Source organism: Eretmochelys imbricata, chromosome 5, assembly GCF_965152235.1.
Source record: "Eretmochelys imbricata isolate rEreImb1 chromosome 5, rEreImb1.hap1, whole genome shotgun sequence".
Classification (NCBI taxonomy): domain Eukaryota; kingdom Metazoa; phylum Chordata; order Testudines; family Cheloniidae; genus Eretmochelys; species Eretmochelys imbricata.
Window position 1 is genome coordinate 71,640,232 of NC_135576.1, and position 17,300 is coordinate 71,657,531.

At 39.6% G+C, this 17,300-nt stretch overlaps 1 protein-coding gene across 2 annotated transcripts in view; it reads left to right on the plus strand.

The window, feature by feature from the left end:
* APC (APC regulator of Wnt signaling pathway) overlaps positions 1–17,300 on the plus strand; it is a 200,229-nt gene that overhangs the window by 98,919 nt on the left and 84,010 nt on the right. For both annotated transcript variants that reach the window (XM_077817310.1, XM_077817311.1), the window contains one exon: positions 2,238–2,346. In XM_077817310.1, coding sequence (XP_077673436.1) covers positions 2,238–2,346 — 109 coding nt within the window. The remainder of the gene's footprint in view (positions 1–2,237; positions 2,347–17,300) is intronic.

Below are 17,300 nucleotides of genomic sequence, written 5' to 3' on the forward strand. Positions count from 1 at the left end.
TTATTATGAAGAACAAGTTTAAGCTTTGTTGTAATGTGCGTTGTTTGCCTGGACTGCTCCAGACCTGAATGCTTGTATAGGAGGAACTCTTTGAGTTGGCTTCTTAAATACCTTCATGCTGTTTCACATCTGATACTCCTGGATGAAACATAGGAGCCTTGTCTTATAACAGGCTTATTCAAAGTGATGCAAGCTACAAAAGTGAGATCTTGGACGAGTGTTGCCATTTGCATAATGTAATAAAAATACTGTAACGATAAATAATAATTAATAATAAATAGTGGGTGATAAGCATGGCATAAAAACAAATTTTATATTTCCAAGATCACTGCTTTTATAATTTATACTCAGGTAAAGGAGAAAATACCTGGAAATATTGATTTTTAGAGGGGGTTCGCAAGACTTAATATTTTAGTGAAAGGGGTTCACTGGTTGTTAAAGTTTGGGAACCACTGCAATATGTTTATAGGAACTTAGATTGAGAAAACCCTACCTATTGGAGCAATGATTCATCTGAAATGTCTACTAGACAGATTTACTTGGACCTACAATTACCTTTTTCCTTTTCTCTAATGTCTGTCAAAGAGCAATATGAGCATTTCAGAAGGGAAAAGTAATAACAGGAGAGACTTTTAGAAGAAACTATCGGTAGTAGATTTTTAGAAGAGACTGATTTCAGTGGAGGTTTGTATCGAAGTGGGGTCTGCCTGTATGGATCTAGTTGTAGGATCAGGGCCTTGAAATTATTATTTTTGTATGCCTGTATCATATAATAACTATAGGGAATTGCAGGAAAGAAAATAGTCACACTTTATATTGGAATAAAATTATATTTCATAAAAAGAATAATAAAGAGAACTTAATAAATGGGTGATCAATTTTATAGATTGTGCTTATAACCATCTATAACACATACTACTCATGTCTGTAACATGCTTGTAAATATCTATAATTTATTAACTCATTATAAATACTTATAAATGTAAAAGAAATTGTCTGTAATCACCATTTAATCAATTTATTTGATTTTGAATCCATCATTTGGAATGGGAGGGAGGAGACAACAGGATAGTACAGAGACAGCAAATATTTTGGGGACTTTGCTATAATGGAGGATTGAGGTATATAGATTTTCTTTTAGTGCTAGTATCTTATTTTTTAAAAAGGTAATTAGTTTGCTACATTGGGAGAAGTATACCACCAAAAAGAGAAAATAAAATGGTCTCAAATGGATTGCACAGGATGTAAATTAGCACAGATCTAATAATACTTACCTTTCATATAATGCTTCTCATCTGTGGATTTCACCGTGCTTTTACAAAGAAAGAGAGGTATTCTACTTCCATTTTACAGTGGAACTTAAGGCACAGAGCATTTCCAATGATTTGCCAAAAGTCACACAGCAGAGCCAGGGACAGAAGAACAGAACACAGGTCTCTGAACTTCTCGTTCAGTTCCTTCATCACCAAGTCTCATCTTTTCAATTTGACACTTTATGTATATATCAAGGTTTACTGTGTATTTGCTGCCATATTTATAATTAAGGCTATGTTTTAGTCACGGGTATTTTTAGTAAAAGTTATGGACAGGTCAGGGGCAGTAAACAAAAATTTACAACCCATGACCTGTACATGACTTCTACTATATACCCCTGACTAAATCTTGTGGGGACTGGCCCGGGGGTGCCGCAGGGACTCGGGGAGAGGGAGGACGGCCCAGGACCCCCGCTGGTGCTGGAGGGGTGCAGGTGGCAATGCACAGCCCAGGACCCCCGCTCGTGCTGGGGGTGGGGGGTTTGACTGGGCCAGCAGGCTCCCTACTTGGCGCCACACTTCCCGGGAAGTGGGGACGTCCACCTTGCTCAGCTCCTAGGCGGAGGTGTAGCCAGGCAGCTCTGTGCGCTGCCTCTGCTGAGATCACCGGCTTCGTAGCTACCATTGCTGGGAACTGCGGCCAATGGGAGTGGCGGGGGACGGTGCCTGCAGGCTGAGGGAGCGCGCAGAGCTGCATGGCCATGCCTCCGCCCAGGAGCTGAGCCAGGCGGATGTCGCCACTTCTGGGAAGCTCCCCGAGGCAAGCACCTCCCAGAGCCTGCCACATCCCTGAGCTGCCCCCGGGCCAGGCGTACCGACTGCTGCAGAAGTCACAGGGTCACGGAAAGTCACAGAATCCATGACAAACTCGCAGCCTTATTTATAATTGTTAATGGAAACTTACTGATTTTGTTTTTTTAATAGATCTCTATTGCTGGCTGAGCTTGAAAAGGAAGAGAAAGAAAAGGACTGGTATTATGCTCAGCTTCAGAACTTGACTAAGAGGATAGATAGTCTCCCTCTTACTGAAAATGTAAGTATCTACCATAGCAGCTTATTGTCTCATGTAACTGGTGCTGTGATGTGCATTTTGATGCTCTGTATATTTTATAAACTAGTTAAAATTCTTTTTTTGTGAAAAGAGTGTTTCCTATGCTCCAAATAAATATCAGATATTCTGTTTAAATAATATAATTGCACTAATACCAGCAATTGCCTGCTTTCAAATGTCACTTTACAAGGAAAAATCCATGCAAGAAGTCCCCCTCATAGGGAGGAACATGGTGAAATCTCATGCTGTGTTAATTAAAATATGCTATTTTTACTCTTTTGATGTTCTACATCAAAGTCCTTAATTTCTAGCAGCTTCAGAATTTTCTTTAACTTTGAGAAGCAGTATTATGTTAGCAAAAATACAGCTTCAGTAGTGAAATCTGGGTATAGATTTTGCAGATGCAGCTGACCCTCTGGGACTTCGCTTTGTCACCTGCAGCACCATAAATGGGAATGAAAAAAATACTACAGCAACACTGACTTTTTTACTATGAATAATTAAGGCTGAGGACTTTAGCAGGAAACATGTACTGTATTAATAAACTTTTCTGAAACAGTTTTAACAGTACATATGTAAGGGTAAAGACACATGTCATATTATGCCAATTGTATCACATTTGAACAAAACAGTTTTGAATCATAGAAATGTAGGTCAGAAAGGGACCTCAAGAGGTCACCTAGTCCGACCCCTGCACTGAAGCCGGGCCAAATATATCTAGACTATCCCTGACAGGTGTTTGTCTGACCTTTTTTCAAAAATCTCCAATGACAGGAATTCCACAACCTTCCTTGGAAGCCTGTTCCAATGTTTAGCTATCTTTATAGACAGAAAGTTTTTCCTTCTGTCTAACCTAAATCTCCCTTACTGCAGAATAAGTCCATTACTTCTTGTCCTACCTTCAATGGACATGGAGAACAATTGATCACCGTCCTTATTATAATAGCCCTTAACATATATGAAGACTGTTATCAGTTCTCCCCCCTTAGTCCTCTTTTCTCAATATTAAACATACCAAGCTTTTTTAATCTTTCTTCGTAGGTCATGTTTTCTAAACATTTCATCATTTCTATAGCTCTCCTCTGGACTTTCTCCAATTTGTCCACATCTTTCTTAAAGTATGGAACCCAGAACTGGAGACAGTATTGCAGCTGAGGCTTCACCAGGGCTGAGTAGATCAGTGGAGTTACCTCCTGTGTGTTACATTCGACACTCCAGTTGATACACCCTAGAATGTTAGTCTTTTTTTGCAGCTTCATCACATATTGACTCATATTCAATTTGTGATCCACAACAATGCCCAGATCCCTTTCAGCAATACTACTGCATAGCCTAGTGGTCCCCAAACGGTGGGGCTCACCCCTGTAGGGAGCACAGAGGAATGTTCAATGGGGTGCAGCAGGGCCTGGGCCAGCCCCTATGTGGGGGAGGGGAGGGAGCACCATCCAGCCCCTCTCTGCTCCCAGCTCCACCCTGGCCTGAGCCTCGGCTCACAGCCATGGCCGCGCTCCTGGTCCCGGCCCCAGCTGCAGCCCTGCTCCTGGACGCAGCTGCAGCTTGAACTGTAGTCCCTGACCCCCACTCCTGTCCCCAGCTACCAACCGCAGCTCCCTGTGGGGCATGGAGAGGTTCCATTATGGGTAAGGAGGGTCACGACACAAAAAGTTTGGGGACCACTGACATAGCCAGTTATTCCCTATTTTGTGTTTTCCTTCCTAAGTGTAGCATTTTGCCCTTTATTGATCTTCATCTTGTTGATTTCTGGCCAATTTTTCAAGGTTGTTTTGAATTCTAATACTGTCTTCCAAAGTGCTTGCAACCTGTCTCTTGGTGTCATGCATATATTTTAAACACAGACTTTTCACTCCATTAGCCAAGTAATTAATGAAAGTATTGAATAGTACTGGACCTAGAACAGACCCCTCTACGACCTCACTAGATGTGTCCTCTCAGTTTGACAATGTACCATTAATAACTACTCTTCTAAACTTTTATTTTTATTGTTTTTATATAAAATATAAACACATGCACAAGATGGAAATATCCTATAAAAAACAAAATTCAGCATTCATTATTTACAAAACCTGGAAAAAAAACAAAAATGAACAAAAAACCCTGAACCCCCATTCAGGTCATGCAGGAGATCAATTATTTAAGTGACTAAACAGACAAATAAGCGAGACCATAACCTATGAGTATCAGGGACTAATATATACTAAATTGCAAAAGTATGCAATAGCTTCATGTCTGACCAGACATCCTCATATTTCTTCCAAGCATTTCCATTAGAGAATTAAAATTCTGATACACCACAGATCAAAAAAGTGCTAGGTAGCTTTATTGCAGGAACTCATCTAGCAGAAATAGATGCCAGTAGAATCAAGAAGGAATATCATTCATCATTGAATTCTAAGAGCAGAGGCACATCCATTCTAATACATAAAAGTATAACTTTTCAATGTATACAGACTTATCTGAGCCTGAAGGAAGATACATTCTTCTTGAAGGCTGTATCAATTTCAAAAAGCTAATTTTAGGAAGCATTAACAATCTAAGTGGAGGTAATTCTGAATTTTTCAAAAACACTGCAGACAATCTTTCTAATAAAAAAAGACAGTCCTGTAATGCTGGGAAGCAATTGGAATACTATGCTAGATAGGCATCTGGACAAATCCAGTTACAAAGCACAATAGGCCAACCCTCATTATTAATGAATTAACTTGATTTAAAATATATTTTGAAACTGAGGCACCCTCAGGAGCATGACTATACATATTTCTCCATAGTACATTCGTCTTACTCCAGAACTGACATTTTTCTTGTGTACTCAGAACTGATTCCGGCATGCCTAGAAGCAACTATTGATAATATATTAATTTCATATCGTGCTCCAATTATACTTACCATTAGGGCTGTTAATTAATTGCAGTTAACTCACATGATTAACTAAAAAAAAAATTAACTGCGATTAAAAAAACTAATCACGAATAATCGCACTGTTAAACAATACAATACCAATTGAAATTTATTAAATATTTTTGGATGTTTTCTACATTTTCAAATATATTGATTTCTATTACAACACAGAATACAAAGTGTACAGTACTCACTTTATATTTATTTTTGATCACAAATATTTGCACTGTAAAAATGATAAACAAAAGAAATAGTATTTTTCAATTCACCTCATACAAGTACTGTAGTGCAATCTCTATCATGAAAGTGTAACTTACAAATGTAGATATTTTTGTTACATAACTGCACTTAAAAATGTAAAACTTTAGAGCCTACAAGTCCACTCAGTCCTACTTCTTGTTCAGCCAATCACTAAGACAAACAAGTTTGTTCACATTTACAGGAGATACTGCTGCCTGCTTCTTATTTACAATGTCACCTGAAAGTGAGAACAGGCATTCGCATGGCACTTTTGTAGCTGGTGTTGCAAGGTATTTATGTGCCAGATATTCTAAACAGTCGTATACCCCTTCATGTTTCAGCCACCATTCTGGAGGACATGCTTCCATGCTGATGAGTGCTAAAAAAAATAGTGTGTTAATTAAATTTGTGACTGAACTCCTTGGGGGAGAATTGTATGTCCCCTGCTCTGTTTTACTCGTATTCTGCCATATATTTCATGTTATAGCAGTCTCAGATGATGACCCAGCACATGTTGTTTGATTTACGAACACTGTCACTGCAGATTTGACAAAACGCAAAGAAGATAGCAATGTGAGATTTCTAAAAATAGCTATAGCACTCAACCTAAGGTTTAAGAATCTGTTGTGCCACCCAAAATCTGAGAGGGACGAGGTGTGGAGCATGCTTTCAGAAGTCTTTAAAGAGCAACACTCTGATACTGAAACTACACTACCTGAACCACCAAAAAAAAAAAAATCCACCTTCTGCTGATGGCATCTGACTCAGATGATGAAAATGAACGTGCGTCGGTCTGCTCTGCTTTGGATTGTTATTGAGCAGAACCCATCATCAGCATGGATGCATATCCTCTGGAATGGTGGTTGAAGCATGAAGGGACATATGAGTCTTTAGCACATCTGCCACATAAATATCTTGCGACACCGGTTACAACAGTGGCATGCGAACATCTGTTCTCACTTTCAGGTGACATTGTAAACAAGAAGTGGGCACCATTATCTCCTGCAAATATAACCAAACTTGTTTATCTGAGCGATTGGCTGAAGCAGGACTGAGTGGACTTGTTGGCTCTAAAGTTTTACATTGTTTTATTTTTGAATGCAGTTACATTTTGTACATAATTCAACATTTGTAAGTTCAACTTTCATGATAGAGATTGCATTATGGTACTTGTATTGGGTGAATTGAAATATACTATTTCTTTTCTTTTTTTACAGTGCAAATATTTGTATTCAAAAATAAATAGAAAGTGAGCACTGTACACTTTGTATTCTGTGTTGTAACTGAAACCAATATATATGAAAACGTTGAAAACATTAAATAAATGGTATTCTATTATTGTTTAACAATGCGATTAATTGCACGGTTAATGTTTTTAATCGCGCAACCACCCTACTTACCATAGAAGCTGATTGTACCTCATTGAAATTTTCTGGGTGCAACCTGAACACTGCTACTAAAAGATGCAAAAACATTTTCCATAGTTGATTCAGTCATCTCTAACATTGTACAAGAAAATATGTACACAGTTCCTCAGCTACCATCTCTTGGGAAACTCTGAAAGCTACTGTAATGGGTGAATGCATAAAGTATGCCACCCGAAAGGAGAGAGAGAGAGACTCAATTTACTAGACTTTCTGTCTAGTAGGTGAGTTTCAGAGAATGCACAAGATTAACCCAAATAATTAAAACCTTCTATGTCCTCTAATCAATACCAAATATAAATATAATGAAAGCTTATCCAACCAAGTCAAACTGACACTCAACAGAGTCAAACAAAGATATTATGAATGGGGAGATAAAGCACGTAAGCTGCTTGCCATAGAACTTAGGATGGAACTAGCCAACAACAATATTTCTTCCTTATTACAAGAAGACGGGAGTGCCATCCTTGAATCAACAGATATAAATAATCAATTTAACCAATTCTATCAAGCTTTATATAAATCAGACAACCAGTTTGACTCTAACACATTTGATCATTTCATTGCAGGCCTACTTTTTAATACCCTAACTTTTTAATACCCCACTTCCGAACAATTGTTTCTGGACAAAGCTTTCACAAAATAAGAGATTGAACAGGCTACAAAAAAATATGAATTCCAGCAAGGCTCCTGGGATGGATGGCTTTCTGGCAGATTTCTACAAAACATTTTGTAATTAGCATCTTCTGTTCTTTCAAAGGTTTCAGAGTAGCAGCCGTGTTAGTCTGTATTCGCAAAAAGAAAAGGAGTACTTGTGGCACCTTAGAGACTAACAAATTTATTTGAGCATAAGCTTTCATGAGCTACAGCTCACTTCATCACGAAAGCTTATGATCAAATAAATTTTAGTCTCTAAGGTGCCACAAATACTCCTTTTTGTTCTTTCAAAGGTCTTCATTGAAACATTCCAAAAAAGGAACCATGTCTCATGAAATGAGAACTGCTTTAATTGCTTTAATATCAAAGAACAAAAAAGATGGTCACAACTTCCTCCCCATATCTATATTGAACACAGATTGCAAAATAATTGCAAAAATTTTAATGACATGACTGAACACCATCTTCCCATCAATAGACACTCAAATCACAGTAGTTTCATTAAAGCAAGATTAGCTGCTGATAATAGGAGAAAAATTGATCACTTGATCCAGAAAATTTAGATATCAAATGTTCCCTCCATAGCCTTATCTCTAGATGTGCAGAAGGCCTTTGAAAAGATTGAATGGCTTTATCTAACGGCTGTCCTAAAAAAAATTCGGATTTGGACCAATATTCCTGAATTGGGTCAGTGTATTATACAACTTTCATTAATTAGTCAACTCACCTTTTTTATCCACTCTGCAAACAAAGATTTAATACGTTTTTGCCAGCCAAGTGTACAACTATATTAATTTAGTATAAATTAATGGAATTATTTCTGCCATACTTCAGCTAAAAAAAGGGATGTGACTCCTTTTTAATTGCTCTCTTGAACCACTGGCAATGTATTTCCTTCAGCACTCAGACAATGAAGGGTTGATTATAAACAGGGAAGAACACAAAATCAGTTTATATTCTGATGACGTTTTTGTACTGTTAAAGAATCCCTTCTTATCAGTCCCGTATAGTTGACATCTTTGGTTTTTACATTAACTGGAATAAATTGCAAGCAATAGATATATGCAAAAGACCAGATCCTTCTCAGTTTCAGCATTTTCCATTTCAGATATACAAGGAAATAACTTATTTAGGTATTCAGATTTGTCCTAATCTTCCCAAAATTGTTTCTATAAATATGGGCTATATATTAAAAGAAATTTCAAAGGATGGAGAGAGCTGGCATCTCCTCCCTCTATCCTTTACTGGGGGAAGAGAAATAGTCAAAATGAATATCTGCCAAAGATTGACTTATATTGTTAGCCTGTTGCCTTGCAAGGTCTCTCCCTCGCTCTTTGCTCGAATAAGTGGGATGATCATGCAATTTATATGGGATAAAAAACATCCTCATTTGTCACACAATACCCTAAAAACTTGGGCAACTGGAGACATTGGGTTGCCAGATTTATATCTATATTATCTAGAATTCCGAATGTGTCCTTTTGTAAGGTGGTTCTCTTCCGGTGGCTTTAAATACACGCGAGTCTGGTTTGAGATTCAAAAAAGTTTAGCTATGCTGTTTGCTTCCCTCCCTTATTTTATATACATAGAGAGGCTACCCACACCCATAGGGAAAATTTTAATCTTTGCAACTTCATGGGGCATCTTGCAACATATTATGACAGTTACATCATCCAGTCTTGCTAAATCTCTTCTTGTATCACTGTGGAAAAACCCACGCCTAAGGACCAAAGCCAACCTCACACTTTCCATCCATGCAATTTGGATAGAAGAAGGATTAACAAAAATTAAAGATAAAATACAAGATGATAGATTGATCTCCTTCAATTACATGTGTAACAAATATCAGCTACTGCTGTTTCACAGTTCTTCTTTCAGTGGCTATGCTCAAGGATTCATGCAAGAATAGGGAATAATTCGTCTATTTCAATTATCTCATCTCTAGAAGAACATATTAGGAAATAAGGAAACAAAAGTCACTTCGTAGGAATTACTTATAGGTGACTTAATGATTTGCAGTACCCTCTTAATCTCAGTCTCAAAGAAAAATGGGGAAAAGAGTTTATCTTCACCATCTCAACAGAAATCTGGGAGGATATCTAGGTTAATGTGAAAGATACTTCAAGTTCTTTATCCTTGTGATGCTTCCAGAACAAGATATTAAAAAGGTACACTGGACTCCAGAACAATTGTTTAAGGCTAAATGGGCAACACACAGTGAATGTTGGAGATGCAAACAGCCACATGTCAAGTACACTATTCTGTGTACCTGTCAGAAAATGCATGTGTTCTGGAATGCTATAGTTTGTGCTCTCTCAAAAACTTTGTCACTGTTTTCTTTTCCAAGCTTGTATATTTTAGGGGTGCTGGATGAGTTGGTATTACAAGTTAACATTAGGAAACAAATTGCAGTAACTGTGTTAGTGGTCAAAAGAGTTATTTTGAGAAAATGGAAATCTGCAGTTCCTCCCTCATATGCAGACTGGTTTAGTGAGCTATCTACAAATGTATTGATGTAAACAATAACTCTGCCTAATAGATAACTATTGTTTGAGTATGGTTTATTCAACCAATTTTGTACCCACCATACAGTAACTTCATCTAGAACACGTTTCCCTAGTTTTCTTATGAGAATGTCATGTGGGATTGTGTCAAAAGTCTTACTAAAATAAAGGTATATTGTGCATTTTAATATATGCACTTTAATTCTGTTTTCCACCAGTTCAGACAGCCTGATCCTGCAAAGTGCTGAGCAACCTTAGCTCCCACTAAAGTCATGAAAAAAAGCACTAGACATTGTTTGACTAACTTCACTGGGCGATGAGTTCTTAGCACCTCATAGAAATAGACTTATCCATCTCTCTCACTCCTTTTTTCTTCCTCCAACCATGCTCTTGCTCTTACTGTCCAACATCCTGAATTGTTACCTCCTGCCTGAATTGTTACCTCCTGAGTGCTAACATGATTAGGGAGAGTAAGTTATTGAACAGTGCCTCAACCAGAGAGGGTGTGCGTAGCTCAGGATACATTTTGTAACCTGTGCAGAGGAAGAACAGTGGTTCGGCTTTGGCATGTGCTGGTATGCCAGACTTGTTCACTATAATAATTTTCTTTTCTTTTAAAGTCTTACTGTGCTCTTTCTGTTTCGAGCACATTAAAATCACTGTCCCTGTTCCCTGACTGTCTTCCAGTACCCCCTACTTAGTTGGAAGAAAAGACACTGCTTTCAGTGTTGGAGGCCAGATAAATCAGAAGATTACAAAATTGAACACCCAGTTTGTTTACTGTTTCTGAATCTTCCCTTGTTAGTTTGACTTTAAGCAAATAATTATTATATTCCAAATTTACAGTTGATTCTCCGTCCCTTCTCTTCTTTTTTTACACTGCATCCTTTAAGATCTCAAATCATCTTTTCATTTGCTGGCACAAGAGCCTAAACTAAAGATATTAGCATTCATGTCATTGTTGCCTACTGAGTTATCTGGTTTCTTATTTATCATTATTCGCTGGCGATCTGGAATGTTTGTGCAGAGTACCCATGATTTTAGTTATCACATACACAGTGTACTATATTTAAGTAGGGTAGTTAAAGAAATATCTCATGCAGGTGCTAGCAGTCAAAATTCCATTGTTACCCATTAGACTGGGGTGGCCAACCTGAGAAGGAGCCAGAATTTACCAATGTACATTGCAAAAAGCTACAGTAATATGACAGTAGCTCCCCGCTCCCAGCGCCTCCTGCCCACCGGCAGCCCCGCCAGTCAACGCCTCCCCCTCCCTCCCTGCACCTCTTGATCAGCTGTTTCGTAGCATGTGGGAGGCTCTGGGGACGGGGGGGAAGCGGGAGGAGCGAGGGCATGGCAGGCTCAAGGGAGGAGGGTGGGAAGGGGTGGAGTGGGGGGAGGGCCTGTGGCAGAACCAGGGGTTGAGCAGTGAGAACCCCCCAGCACATTGGAAAGTTGGCACCTATAGCACCAGCCCTGGAGTCGGTGCCTATACAAGGAGCCACATATTAACTTCTGAAGAGTCGCATATGGCTCCGGAGCCACAGGTTGGACACCCCTGCATTAGACAGATTATCTCTTTGGGGCAAGCACCTAGCACAGAGGGACTCTTGTAATGGAACTCAGATATATTTGAACTCCAACAAATTGCCTGCCATTGTACAAAATTTAGAAGATCTAGTCTCTGCTCTAGATTGTTAAACTATATTGCAGACATTACAGTCCACATATAGCATTGTATAAATGTAAGGAATATAACATTAAAACTAGGGCTGTCAAGCGATTAAAAAGATTAATTGTGCAATCTTTTTAATATAAATATTTTTGAATGTTTTATACATATTCAAATATATTGGTTTCAGTTATAACAGAATACAAAGTGTACAGTGCTCACTTAATATTTATTTTTGATTACAAATGGAATCATAGAATATCGGGGTTGGAAGGGACCTCAGGAGGTCATCTAGTCCAACCCTCTGCTCAAAGCAGGACCAATCCCCAACTAAATCATCCCAGCCAGGGCTTTGTCAAGCCTGACCTTAAAAACTTCAAAGGAAGGAGATTCCACCACCTCCCTAGGTAACGCATTCCAGTGTTTCACCACCCTCCTATTGAAAGTTTTTCCTAATATCCAACCTAAACCTCCCCACTGCAACTTGAGATCATTACGCCTCGTTCTGTCATCTGCTACCACTGAGAAAACAGTCCAAATCCATCCTCTTTGGAACCCCCTTTCAGATAGTTGAAAGCAGCTATCAAATCCCCCCTCATTCTTCTCTTCTGCAGACTAAACAATCTCAGTTCCCTCAGCCTCTCCTCATAAGTCATGTGCTCCAGTCCACTAATCATTTTTGTTGCCCTCTGCTGGACTCTTTCCAATTTTTCCACATCCTTCTTGTAGTGTGGGGCCCAAAACAGGACACAGTACTCCAGATGAGGCCTCACCAATGTCAAATAGAGGGGAACGATCACGTCCCTCGATCTGCTGGCAATGTCCCTTCTTATACAGCCCAAAATGCCATTGGCCTTCTTAGCAACAATGGCACACTGTTGATTCATATCCAGCTTCTCGTCCACTGTAACCCCTACGTCCTTTTCTGCAGAACTGCTGCCGAACCATTCGGTTCCTAGTCTGAAGCGGTGCATGGGATTCTTCCGTCCTAAGTGCAGGACTCTGCACTTGTCCTTGTTGATCCTCATCAGATTTCTTTTGGCCCAATCCTCTAATTTCTCTAGGGCCCTCTGTATCCTATCCCTACTCTCCAACATATCTACCTCTCCTCGCAGTTTAGTGTCATCTGCAAACTTGCTGAGGGTGCAATCCACACCATCCTCCAGATCATTAATGAAGATATTGAACAAAACTGGCCAAGGACCGACCCTTGGGGCACTCCACTTGATACCGGCTGCCAACTAGACATGGAGCCATTGATCACTACCCGTTGAGCCCGACAATCTAGCCAGCTTTCGATCCACCTTATAGTCCATTCATCCAGCCCATACTTTTTTAACTTGCTGGCAAGAATACCGTGGGAGACCGTGTCAAAAGCTTTGCTAAAGTCAAGGAATAACACGTCCACCGCTTTCCCCTCATCCAGAGAGCCAGTTATCTCGTCATAGAAGGCAATTAGATTAGTCAGGCATGACTTGCCCTTGGTGAATCCATGCTGACTGTTCCTGATCACTTTCCTCTCATGTAAGTGCTTCAGGATTGTTTCCTTGAGGACCTGCTCCATGATTTTTCCAGGGACTGAGGTGAGGCTGACTGGCCTGTAGTTCCCAGGATCCTGCTTCTTCCTTTTTAAAAGATGGGCACTACATTAGCCTTTTTCCAGTCATCCGGGACCTCCCCCGATTGCCATGAGTTTTCAAAGATAATGGCCAATGGCTCTGCAGTCACATCCGCCAACTCCTTTAGCACTCTCGGATGCAGTGCATCCAGCCCCATGGACTTGTGCTCGTCCAGCTTTTCTAAATAGTCCAGAACCACTTCTTTCTTCACAGAGGGCTGGTCAGCTCCTCCCCATGCTGTGCTGCCCAGTGCAGCAGTCTGGAAGCTGACCTGGTTCGTGAAGACAGAGGCAAAAAAAGCATTGAGTACATTAGCTTTTTCCACATCCTCTGTCACTAGGTTGCCTCCCTCATTCAGTAAGGGGCCCACACTTTCCTTGACTTTCTTCTTGTTGCTAACATACCTGAAGAAACCCTTCTTGTTACTCTTACCTTCTCTTGCTAGCTGCACCTCCAGGTGTGATTTGGCCTTCCTGATTTCACTCCTGCATGCCCGAGCAATATTTTTATACTCTTCCCTGGTCATTTGTCCAATCTTCCACTTCTTGTAAGCCTCTTTTTTATGTTTAAGATCAGCAAGGATTTCACTGTTAAGCCAAGCTGGTCGCCTGCCATATTTACTGTTCTTTCTACACATCGGGATGGTTTGTCCCTGTAACCTCAATAAGGATTCTTTAAAATACAGCCAGCTCTCCTAGACTCCTTCCCCCCCTATGTTATTCTCCCAGAGGATGCTGCCCATCAGTTCCCTGCGGTTGTCAAAATCTGCTTTTCTGAAGTCCAGGGTCCGTATTCTGCTGCTCTCCTTTCTTCCCTGTGTCAGGATCCTGAACTCAACCATCTCATGGTCACTGTCTCCCAGGTTCCCATCCACTTTTGCTTCCCCTACTAATTCTTCCTGGTTTGTGAGAAGCAGGTCAAGAAGAGCTCTGCCCCTAGTTGGTTCCTCCAGCACTTGCACCAGGAAATCGTCCCCTACACTTTCCAAAAACTTCTTGGATTGTCTGTGCACCGCTGTATTGCTCTCCCAGCAGATATCAGGGTGGTTGAAGTCTGCCATGAGAACCAGGGCCTGCTATCTAGTAACTTCCGTTGGTTTCTGGAAGAAAGCCTCATCCACCTCACCCCCCTGATACGGTGGTCTATAGCAGACTCACACCACAACATCACCCTTGTTGCTCACGCTTCTAAACTTAATCCAAAGACACTCAGGTTTTTCTGCAGTTTCATACCAGAGCTCTGAGCAGTCATACTGCTCTCTTACATACAATGCAACTCCCCCACCTTTTCTGCCCTGCCTGTCCTTCCTGAACAGTTTATATTCATCCATGACAGTACTCCAGTCATGTGAGTTATCCCACCAAATCTCTTTTATTCCAATCACATCATAATTCCTTGACTGTGCCAGGACTTCCAGTTCTCCCTGCTTGTTTCCCAGGCTTCTTGCATTTGTGTATAGGCACTTGAGATAACTTGCTGTGTGTCCTCCTTTCTTAGTATGAGGCAGGAGCCCTCCCCTTTCGCGTTCTCCTGCTCGTGCTTCCTCCTGGTATCCCATATCCCCACTTACCTCAGGGCTTTTGTCTCCTTCCCCCAGTCAACCTAGTTTAAAGCCCTCCTCACTAGGTTAGACAGCCTGCTTCCAAAGATGCTCTTCCTTCTCTTCGTTAGGTGAAGCCTGTCTCTGCCTAGCACTCTTCCTTCTTGGAACACCATCCCATGGTCAAAGACTCCAAAGCCTTCTCTCTGACACCACCTGCGTAGCCATTCGTTGACTTCCACGATTCAACTGTCTCTACCCAGGCCTTATTTGCACTGTAAGAAACAAAAGAAAATGTATTTTTCAATTCACCTAATACAAGTACTGTAGTGCAGTCCCTTTATCATGAAAGTTGAACTTACAAATGTAGAATTATGTACAAAAAAAAACTGCATTCAAAAATAAAACAATGTAAAACTTCAGAGCCTACAAATCCACTCAGTTCTACTTCTTATTCAGCCAATCGCTCAAACAAGCTTGTTACATTAGTGGGAGATAATGCTGCCCACTTCTTTTTTACAGTGTCACCTGAAAGTGAGAACAGGCATTCGCATGGCATTGTTGTAGCTGGCATTGCAATATTTTTACGTGCCAGAGATGCTTAAAAGTCATATGCCTCTTCATGCTTCGACCACCATTCCAGAGGACACGTGTCCATGCTGATGACGGGTTCTGCTCAATAACTATCCAAACAGTGCAGACTGACACATGTTCATTTTCATCATCTGAGTCAGATGGCACCAACAGGAGGTTGATTTTGATGGTTTGGGTTCCGTAGGTACCGCATTGGAGTGTTGCTCTTTTGACTTCTGAAAGCATGTTCCACATCTCGTTCCTCTCAGATTTTGGAGGGCACTTCAGATTCTTAAACCTTGCATCAAGTCCTGTTGCTATCTTTAGAAATCTCACATTGTTATCTTCTTTGCGTTTTGTGAAATCTGCAGCAAAAGTGTTCTTAAAATGAAGAACATGTGCTGAGTCGTCGTCTGAGACTACTATAACATGAAATATATGGCAGAATGTGGGTAAAATAGAGCTGGAGACATACAATTCTCCCCCAAAGAGTACAGTCACAAATTTAATTAATACATTCTTTTTTTAACAAGTGTCATCAGCATGGAAGCATGTCCTCTGGAATGATGGCCAAAGCATGAAGGGGCATACAAATGTTTAGCATATCTGGTATGAAAATAGCTTGCAATGCCAGCTACAAAAGTCCCATGCAAACGCCTGTTCTCACTTTCAGGTGACATTGTAAACAAGAAGAGGGCAGCATTGTCTCCCGTAAATGTAAACATACTTGTTTGTCTTAGCAATTGGCTGAATGAGAAGTAGGACTGAGTGAACTTGTAGGCTCTAAAGTTTTACATTATTTTGTTTTTGAGTGCAGTTACGTAACAAAAAATCTACATTTATAAAAGTTGCACTTTCACGATAAAGAGATTGCACTAAAGTACTTACGAGATTAATTGAAAAATACTGTTTCTTTTGTTTATCATTTTTATACTGCAAATATTTGTAATAAAAATAATATAAAGTGAGAGGTATACATTTTGTATTCTGTGTTGTAATTGAAATCAATATATTTGAAAATGTAGAATAACATCCAAAAATATGTAATAAATTTCAATTGGTATTCTATTTAACAATGCAATTAAAACTGCAATTAATTTTTTGAGTTAATCACGTGAGTTAACTGTGATTAATTGACAGCCCTAATTATATACATTTACATGTATGATATATTTGTGTACGGTTGAAAACCTCTGTGTAGTCTGATTATTTTTTTTAATGAAGCTTCATGTATAGTGAAGTTTGTTCTGTGGAAAAAATATTTCTTCCCTTCAGGCAAATAAATAAAATATATGGCACATGACAATAAATAACATTGTATTAAAAGATTAGAAAAGTAAATTTTAAATTTGGATCTAAAATTATCATTTAAAACTATATGAATGCCCTAGGGAAAAGAATTCCAACACATTCCAATATCCTGGAGTTAGGATAAATCTGAGATACACTGAAGAAACAGAATTGAAGAGAGGCCAAAGTGTATGTGCAACGTATGAGATGGAATGAAAACCTAAATTTGGCAAATATAAAGTTTTGAGATACATCTCAAGCAAGTACAGGTTGTTATTTTTTAGTTTTTTTATAATGTGTAAATAGGCAAATTATATACCAAATTTCTGCCCAGTGCCATATTTTTAAAAAGCTATATGTTAAAATGCTAAAATCAGGAGCCTAGGACATATCTGTCCACAGAAATACCCAGTGAAGTTTGTGGGATAGGGAACTTCTCCAGGATCTCCTTAATAATGTGGTATGGGGCTGTTATCCCATCAAGAAGCAAGGTTTGTTTCT